Source organism: Homalodisca vitripennis, chromosome 6 (assembly GCF_021130785.1).
Source record: "Homalodisca vitripennis isolate AUS2020 chromosome 6, UT_GWSS_2.1, whole genome shotgun sequence".
NCBI lineage: Eukaryota > Metazoa > Arthropoda > Insecta > Hemiptera > Cicadellidae > Homalodisca > Homalodisca vitripennis.
Window position 1 is genome coordinate 152,477,791 of NC_060212.1, and position 18,900 is coordinate 152,496,690.

An 18,900-nucleotide genomic window follows, 5' to 3' on the forward strand; every position below is an offset into this window, starting at 1 on the left:
CATCTTGCGTCTGCTAATTCGATAGAGTCGTTGGAAATGATTAACCTAAAAACGTTGTGTTTGTTTGTGTTATGATTGAGTAGATTAAGGTTAGATCATTTGGGAAAAATAAAGAAATATTTTCAAAATTAGTTGATTATAGTTTATCGTGTACAGAAGTAATTTTCATAGTCAACATTATTCCATTTCGTTATCAACTCTATAATAGGTAAGTTGTTTAGGCTAATTGGAATTTCTTTATTGTCAGTTAGCCCTAGATTTGGCCATCTATTTTCTGTGTTGGCAGCCCTATTTCGTCTGATTTTTTAAAGGTTTCTTAAAAGACCTTTGAGGTATGTTGTATTTAATTATAAGTATACCTGTCATGTATTGGTTTTTCCAGTATGAAATAAAGGATTTGTTTATAATTGAAACTAAAATTTCTCCACATAAAGAAAAAATAATTTATAACTTTGTTACTATTATAATATTTTGTTGTAACATTGCAACTTTTCTCTTTTAATTCCTAACAAACTTTTTTTTAGCATAAATGAAGATAGCCAAAGTAATGGCAAATGTCAATATTTGGCTAGGGTACGATAAGCGGTTATGTTGGTAGCCGCATATTATACTGTAGCCTCCTCTAGGTTCACGGTAATGGCCAGTAACTCATATTGTGTTGCTGTATCATCTTTGCTTTTATGACCTAAACCATGAAATACGTTATGACCCAGGCAAATGTAATATCTATGTTTTTTCCCATAATTAAACTATCCCAGATAGGTATTACAATTACTGATAAACCTCATCACTATAGGAACATATAAAGTAGTTGCATAATTAACGTGAAGTTGTGAGAAGGGTTTAAAAAAGCTATGATGAGACTTAATAAGCAGACTACACTTGTTATTCGACTGTTATTATTGAACAGTTGGATGTATTAGCCAACTTCGATATTATATAAGAAATATACGTAACAAGATTTGTAATACGAGGGCTATTCGGAAAGTTGATTACGTTTTACGCTGTGGCCGCTAGGGGCGGGACTAGCGCGGCCATCTTGGTGTCAGGAGATCCCACCGCTCCGTGGCTATCCAGCCGTGCTAGCGGGAAGTTCGTGTTGTAACGCATCTAGTCACAGTGCCTGTTTGAAATGTCTGCCGCAAGTGAAAATCACGCCAACCGTGAGGTGCGCGCAGTAATTAGGTTTTTGACTGCCAAAAACTGTAAGCCTATAGAAATCTATCGGCAGTTGTGTGAAGTTTATGGGAACAACATTATCACTGAAGGTGGAGTGCGACAATGGGTCATTAAGTTTAAAAATGGCTGAACAAATGTTCATGACGAAAAGCGAAGTGGAAGACCCAGCATAGTGACTGACGAATTTGTTGAGAAAATTGACGCAAAGGTCCGAGAAAATCGATGGTTAACCATACCGGAACTCTCGCTTAGTTTCCCTCAAATTTCACGTACTTTGTTATACGAAATCGTCACTAATAAGCTTGGCTTCCACAAGTTTTGTGCAATGTGGGTACCGAAAATCTTGACCGACGTCCACAAAAACCAGCGCATGGCTGCAGCGTTAACAATTTTGGATGCTTACGCCAAAGAGAGTGAATCACTACTCGATCGCATCGTAACTGGCGATGAAACATGTTAACTGCGAGAGCAAATTGCAGTCAATGGAGTGGGGATACACAAGTTCCTCTCACAAACCAAGAAAATGTTTGCAAACGATGTCGGCAAGAAAAGTTATGGCGACCGTTTTTTGGGACAAGAAAGGTGTCATTCTTGTTGATTTCCTAGAACGAGGCACTACAATCAACTCAGAAAGGTATTGTCAAACGTTAAACAACCTCAGAAGAGCGATCCAAAACAAGCGTAGGGGAAAGTTGAGCTCGAAAATTCTGTTGATTCACGATAACGCTCGACCTCACACAGCAAATCGCACATGTGAAGTTCTCGAATCATTCCAGTGGGAGTTGTTTCCTCATCCACCATACAGCCCGGATCTTGCACCAAGTGACTACCACTTGTTCCCAACAATGAAGAAGTGGTTAGCAACGCAGCGCTTTGACGACGACCAGAGCTACAGCAAGAAGTGACAAACTGGTTGAAGACACAGGTGGCAGAATTTTATGAGGAAGGCATTGTCAAGCTCATTCATCGATATGATAAGTGCCTAAATTTGAATGGCGACTATGTTGAAAAGTAGTATTTAAGTTTGGCTTTCAAATTTATATAATAAAAATTTTTTCCTATACTTTGTTAATTTTTAATTCCAAAACGTAATCTACTTTCCGAATAGCCCTCGTATATTAAGAAGAAAAATGTAATACAAGTTTGATTAAAATAAATTTAAGAATAACATTAAAATATAACAAAGTTTTGTACTAAACCTACAAATTAGAGTAACTTTACAATATTTATAACTTGGCCAGATAGTAGTGATTAACCGGTTAGTGTGAGATAGAGGAAAAAATTATCCTCAGAAAGGGACACTTCCTTACATTACAAAAATTCAAATTTCTATTCCCTTCAGGTACTGTATAGTTTCTATTAAACCTAACTCCCAAGTGCTGCCCTATTCTCTTCTGCTTGCAGAAAACGTTCCTCAATTTACATTTGGTGGGAGAATCAATAGAGGCAGACATGTTAATGCAACTGCAGCTCAGCGCGAACTAGCAACTTGAACTCGGTAGTGACAAATGTTGCAGCGAGGATTATGTGTGATCGATTACTGCCCACACCTCGGCCCTGCTATATGTCTGGCCATCATGGCGTAAGATCGAAGGTTGAAAAAACAAAAACGGCCCTTGTACTATATTTCTTTGACTGTTTTACAAAAGCACTAAAAGATTAAAGACGTTACCACAATTATTAATTGCCTTACACACCTTAATCAATTTGCAACCTAAAAGTAATTTTTTATATTTTTTTTGGTATAGAATATGCAGTGTAAGTAGCCTATGATAGGATTGAAGAGTAAGACTATGTAGGCATTTACTTTTGTCTAGTCTGCTTTGTACTGTGTTTCGTACAAGAATTAAAAATTTACAAATGGGTCTTCTAACAACATGTTAGGTGTTTTAGGAAATATTGAACAGTTTATTACCATATAAGGTTAAGTACACCATATTTGATAGAAAAAAGTAAGGGCTCTGTGCTGTAGAAATTGTTATTCTTAACCTGTTGAGGAGTAGCTGAAAGTTGTTCCAAAAGTTACAGATGGTTATAGCCGTTTGATCCCAAAAGAGTATTGACGGTTATGACCGTCCATGACGGGGTTGCTAAAACAATCAATATTGCAACTGTTTATGCACTCTAGTGGCGTTCTTACATACTATTTCGACTGTGAAATGTTCAAAGTAATTATTGCTGTACGGTGCTGGCTCCTAGTGGCGGAATACATAATCACAGATTTGCCGCCAAATGTTCTGTCATTTTCTCGCGCCACGTCCATTTATAGGCTTTACATGGAATCAAAAAACCCAAATGCTAAGGTTCACATCATGGACTTCCGAATTATTGGGCGGAGCCCAGCAGCCGCTACGCTTGACAGGTCGCCATTCCCCCCGCCCACTACCAGTAAGGGAAAATGGCCGAAGGAAGCTAAAACGCTGCTTTGTGTGTTCAAATACAACACGGGGTGAGCGTAAAAGGAAAGAAACTGCTTATGAGTGCACAAAATGTGAAGTAGCACTTTGTGTGTACCCGAGTTTTAAACACTATCATACGTTTGTAAAATTCTTAAAAAAAAACAAAATGTATGAATTTATCAAGTTGTAGATCCAAAAAATGCATTATTATGATATTTTTTAAGGTTTCAATACATTTTGAATGAAAACAACAAAAATTTTTTCTTTACTCCCTGGAGTTCATTAAGGATAATTTTGCTTACTCTAGTATACAATAGGTAGGATGACGGTTATAGCTGTCAGTACTCCCCAACAGGTTAATTGATTTGATTAATTGAGGATGGATCAAGTTCTGAAAAAGGTAGGGAAAAGTGAAATTCTCAAAATTCCAATTGATAAGAGATTTAAGATAATCTGTTCTGTTGTTTAGGTTGATGCAGTAGTGCAATATGGATAGGGGAAAGTCAGGATCTGGAAGGGGAGGTAAAAGTAAAATTCCCCAACATCCTGCTGAAGTGTACGCTCTGGGATCGAAAACTGGGAATGAAGCTAAGAGGGCAGTTCCAGTTCCACACAGCAAACCTGGGCCTAGTCATCCACTGGCAGGTAAGCAACTTATTTCAACAAAATAATAATTTGGATATCTATATGTTATTATGAGGGGAATGAAGTGATTGTGAACAAGCTTTTGTTCTCAAGTATGACCTTCCAGCCCACCGACTGTCACAGTTCGAAAAGAAGCCTACATACATCGGGAGGAAGCTTCACAACCACCTGCCATCAGAGCTGAGAGACAAAGGAGAGAATGAACTCAAACCAGCACTACACAAATGGCTTGCTGACCGCCCCTTCTACTCCATAGAAGAATTTTTTCAAAGAGTATTTGACATTTAAATTTTACAATTTAACCTTTTATATCATTACAAAACTTTATATTTTGTAAAAAAAAAACACTTGTAGTGTTTACTATAACGCTAATACTGTTCTCAATGAGCATGTTAATAAAGAATTTTTGTCTATTGTCTATTAAGTTTCCATAGGTGAAGAAAGTGGTGCAACGTCTTTATCTATGTTCGGTGGGGATGTCAGGAGAAAGGCAGGAGGTTAGCAATTTACCAGACCAGATGGGCAATTAGTAGCATCGTGCCTGCTACATGTGAAGAGGTGCACACGTCCGTTGAGCAACATATTACTATCAAATTTTTATTACAGGAAGGTGTAAAACATGTCAAAAGGTTTTGTTAAGTAACTGCTAAATTAATGAATAACTAAATGAAATATATTGTATTTTTTCCAAATTTATGATCAGAAGAAGATTTATACAACATATAAGTCAGGCTTCTATCAAGATATACAACTACACCTTATTGAAATTTGAAAGGAAAAAATAGAATGATTACAGTTGTACTAAAAGGTGTTTTTCGGGGAAATGCCTACATGGGCAGTACAGTCTGTGGGTGGGCTTGAAAAACGCTTTCAAGAACTCACGTAATTGTAAAATAACATTGTGTTTACTTTATAATTACTACAATAATTAAACAAATTCTTGTTAAGTTTAAATTTTAATAATGAGCAGGTAGGCAAAAATATTTTTTGTCAAAAATGTTATGACTTATCTCAAAAAATATGTTTTGAATAAATAATGTATGCTTCAAATTACTGTTTCATAGTACTTATAAAAAATATTGTTATATATTTATTCAAGATATAGCAATATAATATATTTCTCCACCTTCTTAAGCTTAGTATCTAAATTTTAAACGATGTTTACTAAATAAGTATTTTAGTGTATTTAACCTTTATTGATTAACTTTCAGAATCGTTTATTCTCTTAATTTGAATGGGCCAAATATGTAGACCGCCATTAATGTTTAGTGTTCAAGTCGGCAATGCTGACGTCTGCCATTTCCCTACAACTCGTATTGTGCACATATCAGACTGAGCCATTCTCACTATGGCTTGAAAGAACCCATAAGGACCTAGTGCATCGTACTTTACTTCTTTTTTTGTTAACGGTTAAATGTAATTACCTGTTTGGTGCTGCTACCAATCGGGAACTTTACGTACTAACTCGGCAACACATTAATGTTGCCTGGTGCATTTCATTAGATTTGATATTTATAGCTCTGTGAGGTAAGTCCCAAACAGAGTTATGTCTATGTTATTTAATTACTAAAATATTTGTTATTTATATTATGGCATAAAAAACAATTATTCACCATATTAGTGAAATATTAAAAAGTGATCAGAAAGAAAGTCTTTTATAGAAATTAAGCTAAAAGTTGTCATGTTAGTAATATTAATAATACCGCTGTCATGATAGTAAAATTAATTTTTTTCAAGGTGATTTTAGATGTGATATTGTTCTGGAACAACAGTACTAAAATAAATAGCATTTTAATAATACAGAAATAGCTATGATTACTGGTTCCAACCACTTAACTCATTGTCAACCCTTTTTCATAAAACTTAAATATAATAATATTTATAAACTTAATATTTTATAAATTTATACCTGTTTCACGTGACTTTGTGCAATTCAATAATTTACATGTTTTAACATTCTACCACAATATTATAATACTTATAATACACTCAATAAGAATAATATTTCCATAGGTTACAATAGACTCAACACAACCCCCGTCATTTTATTTTAGCAGTAAAATTGTATAATAAATTAAACCCTATATAAACATTTACCATATAAATATATTTCTGTATAAATTTCACAACTGACTTTTCGAAAATCTGTGTTACTCAATAGAAGATTTTTGTGCAAGTTGTATTAGTTTTTGAATTATTGTTTCACCCCATAGTAATATATTTTCATATTTAAAATATTATCTTATATATATAAAAATCTTGAGTCACGATGTATGTTGCCAATAAACTCCAAAACGACTGAACCAATTTCAATCAAATTTCACATGTATCCGTAATTTAGTCTAACTTAGAAGATAGGATAGTTATTATCTGAATTATTCGCTTATGTCGTGAATATAAACGAATAAAATGAAGAAAAGTTTTCAAAGCGCCTGCACATTATAACCTGCAATTACGAGATAGATACGTATATTAAACAGTGAAACACTATTTGAAGGCGCTAAGTTATGATGTATAATTGTCTAAACTAAATTTTTGGTTGAACTTAAAGGTTGAGTGGTAGACCACTTTGTAATAAAATACATTATGCATGTACAATACATTTTTGACATATTTTCTTGATCGTGACATCAAGGTAAAATCTACATCGGGGTTGGAAATATAATTTACTTCAACCAGAAATGCTCATACGCGGGCAAAACTTACGAAAAGCGTGCGAAGCCGCGGGACATATATCATCATCAAAATCGGTCCAGTCGTTTAGGAGTTCAGTCACTTACACACGAACACAAGATATATATATTTTGTCTGTGTGTTGAAGGGGATTCGAGAATGGTTTATATTCACAATTTGGTCCTATTTAAATAGTCTATTTAATTACATTTTTATTTACAAATTGTTGTTGCTATTGGAGTGTTTTACATTGGATTCGGCAGATTGCGCTACAACACGTAATATAAATTTAACTGATACTTAACATCTGTTAAACACTTTCAGCTGAAGTTCATCAAAGAGGCAGAAACATGCGTTTACATTTAAATTTTAGTGTATGGCCTTTTTACTGTAGTTATTGAAAAGCAAATGGAGATAACATACTCTTGCCCTAATACTTTAAGCATATACACCCCTAATACATATTTAGTGATCGGTAAAAATATCAAAATGACTTAATCATCAAAATTTAACCTAAGTTAGAACCCGAAACCAACATATGAGACAGTTGTTTTGGTTAGTGCAACAGCATAAAGCAATTGTGGAACTGTAAATAGATTAGACCGGGGGTGAATTTAAACGACCAGAACAGACTCATATCGACCGCAGCAACTTTTTAGTTGGACGATACACTTTCGTCATTGGGGTTAAAACGGCTAACTCTTATTGTTACTGAAATCGTAGGAGCACTTCAGTAAATTATCATGGAATGTTGGAGGGAATACGAATCTTATAAAAACTGTTTCTTTTTACGACTTCAGGACCCCAAATTCTTTAAACTTAAATCTAAAATAGATTAGGAAATTGGAATAGATTTGAATGATTATCGATTATCTCAGGAGTGTTTATTATGTCATAGATAAAGAATACATGAATATATATACTGTCCGAGTTTTCAACATGAAAATGCGTGCGAAGCCGCGGGTAACTGCTAGTAATATACTATATTATGTGAGAATGATTTATTTATCTTTTTATACTGTTAATTGTGGAATATACTTATTTGTAATGTACTTATATTAAAATTCTATATTTTATTAGAATTAATCAGGTTAGTATTATTATTTAATATGACATAGCAACAAATTCACAATCTAACTTTGTCAATGCTTTATTGTGCTATATATCAAGTTTAATGATATGGAATTTTGAATACTAATTAAATTACATATTTAAAATGTTAAATACAAGTTTTTTCTCCAAACTAACGTATTGTAGGTAGGTAGTTAATAGTGTAGATATGGTACAATTTAGACTTCTTGACGTAAAAACATAAACATCACTTAATTCCAACTGGCATTGGAACACAATCTGTCACTTGAAAAGCTTCTTAGGAATAAAGGCTCTGTTCGAGCTCTAAGAGTTAAGTGGATATTTTTGTATTACTCACAGAGTATCATGTATGTACCTATATTTTGCTATTGAATTTTCTGAGCGAGTAAATAATAGATTAATAAATAATAAATGTTGCATTCCATATTGCAGTGGACAGGAAGAGAGAAGGAGCACAGACAACTACACTGTTGCCTCCAAAGAAGGCCAAGCTCAGCCACAGTTCAACAGTGGTCTCAGGTGGCATCGTTCGCAGCTCCTCGGTCACAGCTCAGGACAATTCGGATGCCTGGGAGGCTTCTGCTCTGGACTTTGATCCTCCTGAGTTCATTTCCTTGATCAGTGACGCGTCCGTTATCAACGATCATGAAAAAGTGGTAAGTGGTAATTCTACAACTTTTGTAACAAAAATATTATTTTCATAGGTTGGCAGTACTAACAGCTGTTTAACAATCACAATTACGAACTCTTTTTGAATATTTTATATTGAAGTGTCATACAGATAAGTTAAGTGTAAATATTGATACAGTATAAAAGTTAATATGCTGTTTCAATTTTCTAATGAAGAATATGCAGACGTAATGTTCTGTTACGGATATGCTAATGGAAATGCGGAAGCTGCTCGACGTGAATATCAGGAAAGATTTCCTGCAAGGCGGATTCCAAATGCGAAAACCTTTTCTTCAGTGTTTCAGTTTTTAAGAACGAATGGATCATTTCCAACAATTTTGTTTTCGGTTGAACGGCAGGCACATCATCGCGTTAACGATGAACTTCAAGTGATTCAACATATTCATTGTAGCCCGGGTACTAGTACGAGGCGAATTGCGTATCGCACTGGTTTATCGAGAAAGAAAGTGTGGCGCATCTTGCGTAAAGAGATACTTCATCCTTTTCACCTGCAAAAGGTACAACATTTGCTGCCGACAGATTACCCTTTACGGTTAAACTTTTCTCATTGGCTTCTAGACAATGCTGATAGGGTGAATTCAATTTTATTTACTGATGAAGCAACTTTCACGAGAAACGGGTCCTTCAATTGTAGAAATAGTCATTTATGGAGCGAAGAAAATCCACATGGTACCGTAGAAACCTTTTTCCAACACAGATTTCACATTAATGTTTGGTGTGCCGTTATTAATGACAAAATTCTAGGACAATTCGTTTTTGAAGGAAACTTTACAGGAAATATGTACGAACAATTTCTGAAAAATGATTTACTGGCTCTTTTGGAAGATATCCCTTTATACAAAAAAGATTAAAAATGATTTTCCAACACGATGGTGCAAATCCTCATTTTTCTTTAGTAGCTAGAAATCATTTGAATGCTAATTTCTTGAACTGGATTGGGCGTGGTGGACCAATCAACTGGCAACCACGATCGCCTGACTTATCGCCTCTTGACTACTTCTTATGGGGACATATCAAAGCTATGGTGTATAAACGTAAAGTTGATACCAAGGAAGAATTACTCGTTAGAATTCGCAACGCATTTGACAGTATAAGAAACAATCCAGACATAATTCGCAGAGCCACCACAAATATTTTACGTCGAGTAGAGTGCTGTGTGCATTGTGAAGGAGGGAATTTCGAACAGTTACTAAACTAAGGTTAGTTATTTTGTTAGCATTTATTTTTTTTTTCAATAGTAAGTGAAAATAAAAGTTTATAAAAACATGTACGTTCAACAAGAAAAAAAGTGTAATCGATTTTGTGTATTCTTCGTACGTTATTTATTTAATTAAAAATTGATTTTCTTAATGTTTACGTACAATTTTTATTGGCTTATTTTACATCATTATCTTAAGAAATTAATTCTTTACAAGTTTTGTTAAAGAATTTTACGTTTTTGTTACATTTTAATAAAGTTAATCTACTTGAAACCTAAATGAAACTTGTTTTTGGACACCAAATTTTGCGTATTTCTTCAGATATCTTAAAAATTACTGCAGCTAGAGGTCTGGTACTAATTTTATTCAATTTTTCAGTTCAATTTGCATAATATACATTAAATTTTACGTCCTGGGTAACGCCCAAAATAATTTAATAGGGCTCCCTTTTAATGGTGGCACTGAAATCTGGGCGAAATCTTTCACCCTGTATAGCTCGCTAACTAAGCGTTTCTGGACCTATGTGTATATGAACTTTTTTCATTATTTTCACCGTAAGAACAAGTCCTGACAGTTTCTCCGTTTCTTCATGGGACACCCTGTATTTATAAGGCAGTTGAAATAAATTAGCACCAGTTTTATTAAGTTTCTATCTATCTAATATTGTTATTTCCAGATCGGTTACATCTGTGGTGCAGTGAGGACTCTGAAACAGCAACGGTTCAAACCCGATGCAAGCATCATCCAGAGCCTCCTGTATCTGTGCAAGATCAAAGCACCCATATTTACCAATGAGTATATCATGAGTGCTTTGTGTTCGGTGCTGAAGAGAGATCCGAGCTACACATTCAAGAGCAAGAATGCCTTGCTGCCAGTCCTGGCTACAAACCTGCTCATGAGGGCTTACCAAGACAGCAAACGATGGCCTCAAATTTTTGTGAAGGTGTGATAATGATATTTCTTAGGAGTAAGTTAGCGACACATAGTTAATATTCAAAATTGTCACTACTCTCAATCGTATAAATGTATGGATTTCATGTTCTGTACTATACAAGGTGTGTCTACAACAGCGGTTCCCAATCTTTTTTTGGTAACGTACCCCTTAGTTTGTACTCTGTATTATGGTGTACCCCTTGGCCCATAACACATATATTTTAAATTGTACATGTCATGCATGATTAGTTTGCCTTTTTTTATTTTCGTTTTATATGTAATTATAATCACTCGTATGTTATAAAATCTGAATTTCAAAGATAAAATGCAATAAGAATAACAGATCCGTAATGTATTAAAATACAAATTTTATATATTTAGTTTTTAGTTATCTGTGTTAAAACTTGTTAGGTTGGAATAATAAAATGCAAGAAACTGTATTAACACATATATTTAATTATAATGAAATTACAAAATACAAAATTCAGAATTGTGGGTGTCGCACAATGAAAATGTTCGTATAGTTATCATCAGTTATTCAATGTGAGGGATGAGCTTGAATGGAACGGCTTAAACTGCTGATGTCTGTCATGATTGGGCTTAACTTGAGTCTGAGATCACATTCCACTGTTTGCATTCGGTTCCTGTATTTATTTTTGCTGTACAGCAGATGTGAGAATCCCGCCTCACATAGATAGGAAGTTCGGAATGGTAGTAGAAACTCAACAGCTTTGTCAGCAATTTCATCATACTCTGAACGTCGTTTGATCCAAAAATCAATAAGAGTGGTTTTGTTAAATACTTCTTTCAGATCGCAGTTTAACTCAAAAAGTTCCTCTTTGAGTTTCAGAGAAAAGCTGTTTGGAACAGTTTTCTCAATTTCAGCAAAGGGGTTTTTAATCCACGAGTACTGTATGAACTCAGATCTTCTTGAAAGTATTTTGTGAAGCTAGCTTGGAGGGAGCTACAATGATCTGATTTGTCATTCAAAATTGTTTGACTCAGGAGAAGTTCGTTCTCTTTAATAAAAGATTCAAGATATGGGAACAATAGACACTTGGCTTTTCTTTGCTTCCCCTTCTACAAATCTTAGTTTTAGTTTCACACTATTGATTTTGTCCATAACTTGGAATAGGGTGTTTATAGCTTCCTTGTAGTTTCCTGTTAACATCATTTAACATACTGAATATGTCTGCCAAATAAGCCAATCGGCTCAACCATAATTCATTGAAAAACGGTCACGATGCTGAAAGTCTGTGTCGGATAGAAAAAATTAATATTTCATGTCGAAGTTCAAAAACTCGAGATATCACTCTTCCTCTCGACAACCACCTTACTTCCGTTGTGCAGAAGTAATTGTTTGTAAATACTATCCATTTCATCACATAAATTAGGACCCCCCCCCCACCCCCCCCCCCCCCCACCCCCCCCCCCCCCCACCCCCCCCCCCCCCCACCCCCCCCCCCCCCCACCCCCCCCCCCCCCCACCCCCCCCCAACAGACCCTGAACCATAGCGCGTTGTGGTCTGAATATGGGAAATGTTCCACAAAAGAGAAATAGTTTTGAAGTGTGATATTTGAAAAAACATTATCCAAACACGCATTAAAACGAGTGGAGTCATAGTTATGGCAATACATATTGAATTGTCTCAAAAGAATTAGAAATTCTTTGACAGACCTTACATCTTTGGTTACATCAAACTGAGCATTAATGTCACCACCACACACCAGTCTATAATTATCCCACTTATCAGTCAAAAATGTCAAGAGACATTGAAGTTTCTCCAAAAATAAACACTCATCACTTGCAGGAGTACGATACAAACTTATAACAATAATCTTGAGTTCGTCAAGCAATAAAGCACATGCCTCAAAATGATTGTCAACACAAAAAGACAAAATATCAATAATACAACATTTTAGTCTATTAGAAGCATAAATAAGTGTACCTCCATAATTATTAACTTTTCTCTGATATATTGAAACTAAATTAAAGTGTCTTATGCTACAGGCATTAATTTCAGAACTGCTCAGCCAATGCTCGGATAAAAAAAATAATAACACAGTTATTATTCATAATCATAGACTCAAGAGCGTGTAGCTTGCCAAGGAATTCACCCTGAATGTTTAGAAATAAAAAGGACAAAGGAAATCAGTTAAAAAAAACTAGACTCAGAACTAGTTGTTCCCAAACCTCCTGACCCAGCTAGTGTGTTAAGCTGTAGATTTCTTATAACATTGGGCTCCGTTCTTATTGTAGTCTTAGGTTCTACCGAAGAGGGGATCTTATAGGACAAGAAGAGTTTCCCAGAGACATACATCCAATGTCTTTTTGTGACTTAAGAGCAGGACTAGAATTGTCCATCAGAATAAACTTAAGTTCAAAATCTTCTACTGCCTTAATTATTTGCTTAGACAACAAATTTTCCCTCTAAGATTAAAATGCATCCCATGCCTTGTATAAAGAGTCCTTTCAGCCTTACTAGCCTCTACTAAAACTAAATTTGGATTTTTGCTACATAGTTCCTTAAGAATTGAGTTAGTTTTATTATCTTCCATGTTTACACATGACCATTCCACCAGATCATACCTTGTTGGCAAGTCAACCAAAACTATCTTGCAGGTTCCATTAACTCTCCTGAGAATATCAGAAACTCCAATGATGAGTACCTGTGACTCATTCTTTGCTACATCGTTCGACCCACATAAGAGAACCAGAGTGTCTTCCTTGTGAAGTTCTTCTAGATTGTTACACATTTCTATCACTTGTTTTGAGCCAGCACCAGGTCTGACAAAGCCAACAGCCTTATGCTTATCCTGTTGCGAGTTTACATACCACGACAAATCCTTGCCATGGCTGTTAGCACAAATCCATATTTTCTTTTCAGTATTTGAAACGGTTAGTGGAATTAAAACTATAGTTTGACCCTCTAAGCCTACGCTTAGACTGATTTTGTTTTAAATTATTACTTTTGTTTTGTTTCTTCTTAACTATACTAGAATAATGTTTTACAGTCATGCCTAACTCACTCATTTTTATTAATTCACCATTATCAATTTTTGGTGTTGAGATGAAAGTGTCAATCAATCTTTCATCATCTTGTTGTTGGTCTTGGCCATTGGCTACTTTGACGTCTTTAACTAATTCAGTTAGTTGTTTAATTTTCCCTTCAAGTAATATGATCTTTTCTTCTTTTTCCAATACAAGTATTTCAAGTTGGCTATTATGGTTTCTTAGTTTTTTAATCTCATCATTAGTCAGGAGCAAATCTTCAGACATTGTCTTTATTATTGAGTCTTGATTTCTCAATTGTTCCATTAATTCCTCATTAACCAGATTATGATCTTCATCTTTCTTGTCATCAATTTCGGATGTAGTACAATCTGAACATGCCCACTTAATTTGTTGTTTTTTTTTTTACTTTTTCATAAATGTTATTTGATTCATCAATACATTTACAGTGAAACCACTGTAAACAAACCTTACATAGAACTGCTTTACTGTTCTTAGAGACATTTTTTAAACATTTGCCACAGGAGTATTTGGGTCCTTTCTTCATCATTACCACTATATTACCTGTAACACAAATAATGTCCTGCTGTATAACTGAACAACAGAATATTCAAAACAGTCGGTAAGTGAAACAAAAACAAACAAAAATAATTATAAAATTCACTTAGAATAAATAACAATACTTATAATTTATTAAAAAGCGGACAGCTTTTCAATAAATCAATTCATAAATAAGTGTCAGTAATTTTCAAAATTTTCTTGTACAAAAATAAAAAATACTTAAAAAAAATTATTCATGTATGGTAGTAAATAGCTAAAGGTTTAGCTAGATTACTGATATTCGGTGTAAAAATAAAAGTCCTCAAAATTTGAACTGAAGAATTTTAGGTTGGGTTTCTACTACTCTATCAGTTGTGCTATCACTAGCTGATAAGAAACTGGAGTCAGATAGTATCCTTCTCTTCCACCTGTCAGTTCAAGCATGTGACATTTCCTGTGAAGTAGTGTAGTTCTTAATAAATAATATTATAGTAAGCTATATTGATTACAATGAATTTGTTTGTTTTTTTTCTCTTTCTTTAATATGGTAATAATTTGCCTTTATGGTGCTGAGTACATACAGTGAAAATTACAGGAGTTCAAACATGACTAAGCTGGTAGGCCTAGGTTACACTGATCATTTACAAATAGTTCATTCTTAAAATAATGTGGTCATTATATGCCCTACTTAACACTACCTCATTATTTAGTAACAGTTACCAGTACTGGTAATGTTTCAGAAAATTATCAAAACAGTATTTAGCAGATAACTTTTAAATTTAATTTTAGGTTAATTATGTCTTTTTAATAAGTGTAAAAAAATAATAGAATCCCACTGTAAAAAAACAAAATTTTATTTCTTAACCTGTTTATTATGAATTTATTGATAGTATAAACAAAACCAAGAGTCACCAGTTAGCACTTTCCATTCAAAAACACTTTTATAACACAGTATCAAGACTGGCACACCCACTAGCCAGAGGAGGTTTATTTATTTTTCAGTCTCAGATTATATTGCTGTTTATCACGAATTAAGGAACTGTGAAAGTATGTGCTCTATGTTTTATGACTGCATAAGGAAAAAGATTGACTCGTCAACAAAAAAAAGAATTCTTTTCTCTGATGCTACTGCGGCTCAAAATTAAAATGTAAAGTTAAAATATTTTAGGATTTTTATTAATGGTATTAGCTGTTGAAATAGAAAACCACTATATACTCAGTCAGAGGACATTCATACTGTGCGTGTGCGTGTGTGATAGGAACTTTGGACTGCATTCATAAAAAACTAAGAAAAGGGATACAATTCAAACAGCTTCAGAATATGTGAAAATACTTGAAGAGTGTAGCAATTAACCTCGTCCATCTGATGTTTTTCATGCAAAAGACATTTTTTAAATGGATAAACATAATGGATTACTATAACAAAAAAGGCATAGTGGAAAGTTCAACAATACTGTTAAATAAATACATACAAGGTATTGTGACCATTTATCTTAATTATGGGTTGGGAGTTCCAATCCCCTTTTGTGTTTTGAAAACGTACTCTGTTTTTTGTTCTATTGAAATGGATTCAAAATGTAATGCTGTAGTTGTAAAAGAAAATAACATAAAAAATATTGAAGCATTAATGCCATTTTAGATGCAACTGGGAAAGTTTGATTTGAAAGAAATGTTTTTGGACTTCTTTAAAAGATTTTAAAACATATATTGTTCAATTCAGTGTTAAATAGTTTTAATATTTTCAATCGTTAATGGTTTTACTTTGTGTAATAATTTTTAAGCGAATTCAGGAATAATAATAAATTCATGTTTCTTTGAAGTATTTAATCAGAGCCAACAATTAAAAATATATTTTTAACTAACGTCAAACATTTAGACTCATTTTCCTGAAAACTGTTCACTAATTTTCAAATGTACTCTTATTCCATCCAGCTCCTCAATTAATGTCGGTGAAAATGGGTCAGAAGTCTATCAAACCAGCTAAAAGACAAGAGCAACCTCACAACTGCATTGGGAAATACTTGAGATTATCTGATGAAATACTGAAAAAGGATTTATACGAGTGCTTGCATTACAGTTTGTACAGGTTTAAAGTACCTTTTTGAATCCAAGAATACCAAGCATATGTAACAATAAAAACAAAATTAGTTTACTAGCACTTTAGGCTACCAAGTTCTCTCCAACTTCCATGTCTCTAGATAAATAGTCCTGAAAAAAAAAAAAAAAAAAAAAAAAAACATGAGAAAAATAAGTGACATCTGTAGCCATAAGTGAGTACAATAAACTTTTTTGATAGTTTTAATCTGATGGTCTGCTAAAAAACTAATAACTAAAATCAAATAGTGCTGCAGGAACTTTTTTATATTTGTATTGTATTTTTGTTTGTATTTATATTTTTTGGTTATCTTGTACTTTTGTATTCATGTTTTTAGAAGATTTAGATATGAACTCTATGAAATATAGACACATATTAAAACTTTCTTTAGTAAGTGAAATTGATATTGTACACAAGAATATTTATTAACGAAACTGTGATAAGCTGTTGGTGTGTCAATTGGCAGTCTGATATTGAGGTCTGGAGTAAATTTAGTGCATTTGAATTCTCAGAGTCTTACTATATCAGACATGTTACAATAAGGTATGAAGTACAAACATTTAGTTTAGTTTTAGTTCACAGCTTTTTTCCTAACAAAATATTCCTAACAAACAAAGTGAAACATCCTCGCTTAATGAAGACTTGTCGTTATAAAATATGTAAAGTGTAAAGTCAATTTCAAAATGAGATAACAGGTAGTTTTACAATTTAAGTTTATTTCATTTTTGGATTTCAATACTCATGTTAATGAAAGTCTACAATTTAAAATTGTCTACCTCTTAGTATGTCGAGTATGTATTCTCAAGTCACTGCACATGTTTCACAGGTTCTCAATAAATACAGGGTGACAATTAAGTCAGGAACCTCTTTTTTAATTTTTGAACCACAATAGAAAGAAATATCAAAGTTCACACGTGCTTACTGGTGATAGTAACGCACACATCTGCCCAATTACCGACCGGATAATCCCTTTGGGGAACGGTCCACAAGGAGTCCGACAAAATTCCTAAATAGCAGCATAGGTCAAGTTTGGTATCAAATTAAAGGTCTTACTTAGCAGAGTACAATGCCACATAAGAAATCTCATAGTCCAAGAAGCTCAAGATATTCCTTGTGACTACCTTCAAAATGCAGTGGATGGCTTTCACAACCGCCTAGGACATTGCCAGACGATGGGAGGGGAACATTTTGAACACTTACTTTGATCACAGGTACTTAAAAATTGGTGTTTACTTGTAATACTTAATAATTTACATTGTTCAATTGTTTTAAAATTCAAATAGCTATAACTACTGAATGAATCCACCTTTTGAAGTCCGATTTGTGGCATTGTACTCTGCTAAGTAAGACCTTTAATTTGATACCAAACTTGACCTGTGCTGCTATTTAAGAATTTTGTCTGACTCCTTGTGGACCGTCCCCCAAAGGGATTATCTGGTCGGTAATTGGGCAGATGTGTGCGTTACTATCACCAGTAGGCACGTGTGAACTTTGATATTTCTTTCTATTGTGGTTCAAAAATTAAAAAAGAGGTTCCAGACTTAATTGTCACCCTGTACATAAATGTTCATCAAGAACGTTATAAGATAAATTATTGTAAAAGACTATTGAATTGAGAATAAATTACACAATTGTATTTGCCCACATCTTATATTTACAATATTATAAACGTTTTACATTTTATTTATTAGGTTATTCAGAATGATTTTGTAAATCAGAACAATATTTTTTGATGATTGGAAATCCACTCAACATCAGATATTTTACTATTTTAGTTATGACAATCTCGAACACCTCTTATATTAGATGTATTTTATGTGAACTTCTGTACTATATTCTATACTAATGGGAGAAGTAATAGTATTATGAATAATTCAATAAAATAACCTCATTGTTTTCATTTTTAAGTATTAATTTAATTAAAACAGCAATTGTCAACAAACTATACTATGTGTTACCCCTTACAGTGCTGATTCAGATGAAGAATGTGAGGAATGTCTAGGTAGTGTCGAGTCAAGTGGAGTAGGATATTAGCACTGTAGAATTTTATGTGGTTTCAAATGATTTTTAAAAATTATTCAGATGATTATTTAGTTATTTTATTCTAATTTTATTGATTTATTGATTGTAAAAATAGTTTAGTAATTGATGAATATGTGTTAAACAATTTAATGAGATTTAAGATTTACTTGAGATAGTTAAAATTGCTGCACTGTTTTAATTTAACCATGGACTTGCATAATGAGGCTAAATTGAAGAAAATTACCTTTGACTATTTCTCTTTTTTCTACTCCTTTTATGATTCTTTTGTTGTTTATACGAAACTCTCATTACATTAGGTAGACAAATCTTGCTTTAACTCCAGTTTGTACGTTACCAGATCCATAATTTATTTACATTAAAAACAGTTACATCACATTCCCTTGAATTGATATCAGATTT

At 33.6% G+C, this 18,900-nt stretch overlaps 1 protein-coding gene across 1 annotated transcript in view; it reads left to right on the forward strand.

Moving 5' to 3' along the window:
• Window positions 1–18,900, forward strand: part of LOC124365605 (integrator complex subunit 1) — a 66,182-nt gene continuing 47,282 nt past the window's right edge. The window contains exons 1-4 of the mRNA XM_046821595.1: window positions 1–208; window positions 4,048–4,223; window positions 8,421–8,644; window positions 10,554–10,822. Coding sequence (XP_046677551.1) covers window positions 4,067–4,223; window positions 8,421–8,644; window positions 10,554–10,822 — 650 coding nt within the window. The 5' untranslated portion in view covers window positions 1–208; window positions 4,048–4,066. The remainder of the gene's footprint in view (window positions 209–4,047; window positions 4,224–8,420; window positions 8,645–10,553; window positions 10,823–18,900) is intronic.